This window comes from Macaca nemestrina, chromosome 17 (genome assembly GCF_043159975.1).
Source record: "Macaca nemestrina isolate mMacNem1 chromosome 17, mMacNem.hap1, whole genome shotgun sequence".
Lineage (NCBI taxonomy): Eukaryota > Metazoa > Chordata > Mammalia > Primates > Cercopithecidae > Macaca > Macaca nemestrina.
In genome coordinates this window covers 3806881-3810445 of record NC_092141.1, presented here as the reverse complement: position 1 = coordinate 3810445, position 3565 = coordinate 3806881, and the positions used below count along the sequence as shown (strand labels likewise).

General features: G+C 55.1%; 1 protein-coding gene across 4 annotated transcripts in view; it reads left to right on the top strand.

Moving 5' to 3' along the window:
* Positions 1–3565, top strand: part of LOC105471935 (sedoheptulokinase) — a 47069-nt gene that overhangs the window by 16862 nt on the left and 26642 nt on the right. Inside the window, exon 1 of one of the 4 annotated variants that reach the window (XM_011724794.2) lies at positions 451–683. The exons of 2 other annotated variants lie outside the window; for them this stretch is intronic. In XM_011724794.2, coding sequence (XP_011723096.2) covers positions 516–683 — 168 coding nt within the window. In that variant the 5' untranslated portion in view covers positions 451–515. Of the gene's footprint in view, positions 1–450; positions 684–3565 lie in introns of those variants that run through there. One more of the 4 variants, XM_011724784.2, reaches the window with a different exon arrangement.

The following is a 3565-nucleotide window of genomic DNA, read 5'->3' as shown; positions in this document are numbered from 1 at the left end:
GACTGGGGTCCGATCTCGGCGAGATGCACTCTGGGAGTTGTAGTTTTCACGCGTCTTGGCCGGAGAAAGCGCAGCTGGGTCGGGGCGCAGGGATCGGGGCTTCGGCGTGAGGGAGGATGAGGCCGCTGCCAGTGACACAGAAGCTCTTGGAGCCACCAGCGTTTCCCGGCTCCTTTGGTGAGCGGCGCTCAGACAGCTCTCCACTGGGCGGAAACCAGAGCCCTGTGGGGCGGGGCCCCCTTTAGGTCCCGCCTTCTGCCGCCTCTCCGCCTATAGCTAGGGCCCGCCGCGAGGGTTGCGTGGAAACCCGCCTACCCCGGCCAATGGGAAGACGAGAAACCTCCGTGTGACTGAAAGATTGGTTCGCCTTTCCCGACCAATGGGAAGGCGAGAAACCTGCATGTGGCTGAAAGATTGGCAGGCGACTCCCCGCCCCTGCCCCGCCCTCCCGAGTGAAAGCCGCGGACTTGTGGGGCCGCCGGCTGCAGACCAGAGCTGCGCGGGTCCGGGAGATAATGGCTGCGCGGCCGATCACCCTCGGCATTGACCTGGGCACCACGTCTGTGAAGGCAGCTCTGCTGAGGGCCGCGCCCAACGAACCATCCGGGTTCGTGGTGCTGGCGACTTGTGCCCGCGCTGCGCGGGCAGAGGCGGCGGTCGAGAGCGCGGGGGCCGGGCCCCAGGTGAGGTAGCGCCCTGGGGCAGCGCCGCCTCCAGGAGCCTCCTGACCACCCTCTTCCACCCCAGGAGGCCTCCCTGACAGCCCTTCCCTCAAGGAAGTGTCTATTGCAGCTTGTCCCCAGTTTCTCCAGGGGCCCCTCTGCCTGCAGCAGCTGTGCTCATGATCCCTTAGGTCTGGTCCCGGAATCCTTCCCACCTGCTGGGACCGATTCCCCCCCCCCCCCACCCCGACTCTCTGGCCTCCTCTGGGGGCCTTGCACTTGGCCCTGGATCCCTGTGCCCTGTGTCCCCTGACCTTGGAGGAACTGCCCTCCTGTGTGTATGAAATGACCACTCTTGCTGCTCGCCTCCCTCTCAGTCTTGCTGCTCTCCGCTGCTCACACCTGCCCTGTGACCTCAAGTTCAGGATTCAGTTTGTTGCCCAGGGCAGAGTCTGAGTTTTTCCTCCGGAAACCAGATGCCAAATCAGGCCTAACTGGCTCCTGGCTCATTCCACAGAAGCAGAATGCGGACCAAGAAACCCTTGTTCATTCAGCCGGGCCTCGCTGGCTCACGCCCGTAATCCCAGCACTGTGGGAGGCCAAGGTGGCGGATCACATGAGGTCGGGAGTTCGAGACCAGCCCGACCAACATGGAGAAAACCCGTCTCTACTAAAACTACAAAAATTGGGCGGGGCGCGGTGGCTCACGCCTGTAATCCCAGCACTTTGGGAGGCCGAGGCGGGCGGATCACGAGGTCAGGAGATCAAGACCATCCTGGCTAACATGGTGAAACCCCCGTCTCTACTAAAAATACAAAAAACTAGCCGGGCGAGGTGGCGGGCGCCTGTAGTCCCAGCTACTTGGGAGGCTGCGGCAGGAGAATGGCGGGAACCCGGGAGGCGGAGCTTGCAGTGAGCAGAGATCGCGCTACTGTACTCCAGCCTGGGTGACAGAGCGAGACTCCGTCTCAAAAACAAAAACAAAAGAATTAGCCGGTGGCACGGTGCCTGTGATGCCAGCTACTCAGCAGGCTGAGGCAAGAGAGTCGCCTGAACCCCGGAGGCGGAGGTTGCCGTGAGCCGAGATCGTGCCATTACTCTCCAGCCTGGGCAGTAAGAGCAAAACTCTGTCTCTAAAGACAAAAAAAAAAAAAAAAAAAAAGAAAAGAAAAAGAAACCCTGGTCAGCCAAAGACCCCCAGCCTCAAAGGCTGAGACATCCTACAGGAAAGACACCTTGAGAGCATATAGACATTTTTTTAAAAGTCTTAAAAATTTGTTTTTAAAAAGGGTGAGGTTGATAATTATGCGCTACAACTACTGGCTTGTGAAAGCTACAAGGTAGAAATGGACAATTTCAGGATCATGGGCTCTGTTGGAGATGTAGGTGGGTTAAGAAAAAATGTTAATCTTCAGAGCTGGACTCCGTTAATTCCCTAAAAAGGAAAAGTGAACTGCGTTCAGCTAATTGGCAATAGAAATTAATAGCAAGGGACTTTCTGTGTAACCTCACATGACTTTTTCCTGGGCCTCAGCTTGTTCTCTGAGTTGCCTGAGGCCCCTTTCAGCCACAAACCTTGGTTTTCTGAGCCAATATCCACTCCCAAGAGCTTTCTTTTTGTTTTCTTTTCTTTTTTTTTTTTTTTTTTTTTTTTTGAGACCGAGTCTCACTCTGTTGCCCAGGCTGGAGTGCGGTGGCATAATCTCAGCTCACTGCAACCTCCACCTCCCGGTTCAAGCGATTCTCCAGCTTCAGCCTCCTGGGTAGCTGGGACTACAGGTGTGAGCCACCACACCCGGCTAATTTTTATATTTTTAGTAGAGATAGGGTTTCGCCATGTTGGCCAGGCTGGTCTCGAACTCCTGACCTCAAGTGATCCGCCCACTTGAGCCTCCCAAAGTGCTAGGATTGCAGGTGTGAGCCACTGCGCCCGGCCCAGCTTTGTTTTTCACAAGCTCTTGCCACATGCATGGACACGGTTGTTTAGGGTTCAGGGTCCATTTGGCTCAGAAGCATTTCTGAGGATAGGGATTTCAGGAGCGCTTTGTATCTACATAGAAGCTTTCAAGATTAGTTTGGTTGGGGCATTAGGGCATATTAAAAGGATTCTTACTTAAAGGACTATGAATTGGAGGCAGAGATGGTTCTGACCCTGGTGGGGTGAGCAGGAGAGCTGGGGTTAGGGGAGAGTAGGCTCAGAAAGTACCCCTTTCTCTTGAAATAGGGCAACCTTTTTTTTTTTTTTTTTTTGACAGGGTCTCACTGTGTCACCCAGGCTGGAGTGCAGTGGTGCGATCTCTGCTCACTGCGACCTCTGCCTCCCGGGTTCAAGTGATTCTCGTGCCTCAGCCTCCCAAGTAGCTAGGATTACAGGTGCGTGCCACCACACTTGGCAAATTTTTTTGTATTTTTAGTAGAGAGAGGGTTTCACCATGTTGGCAAGGCTGGTCTCAAACTCCTAACCTCAACTGATCTGCCCGCCTGGGTTTCCCAAAGTGCTGGGATTACAGGTGTGAGCCATCCCGCCCGGCATGGCCACTTCTTGAAAACTTTTCTGCACTCCCTCCCCAGCTTTCAGCGGGCTGTTCTGTGCTTTCAGGCCCACCCGGTGTGCCACACCTGTCTAATGAAGTGCTTAGCGGAGGCCAGTCATGACCCCCCACACCACATATGAATCGTGCTCTGGGACAAACAGCGCTGCTGTGATTTAGTCTGTGTAGCAGAGGGTTTCTCAACCTTGGCGCCGCTGACATTTTGGGCTGCACAGTTTTTGTTGTGGTGAGGGGTGTCCTGCGCATTGTAGAATGTTTAGCAGCATCTCTGGCCTACTAGATGCCGGCCACGCTTGCCCCTCTTCCCCAGATGTGACAACCAAAAATGTCTGCATGTTGCCAAGTGTTCTG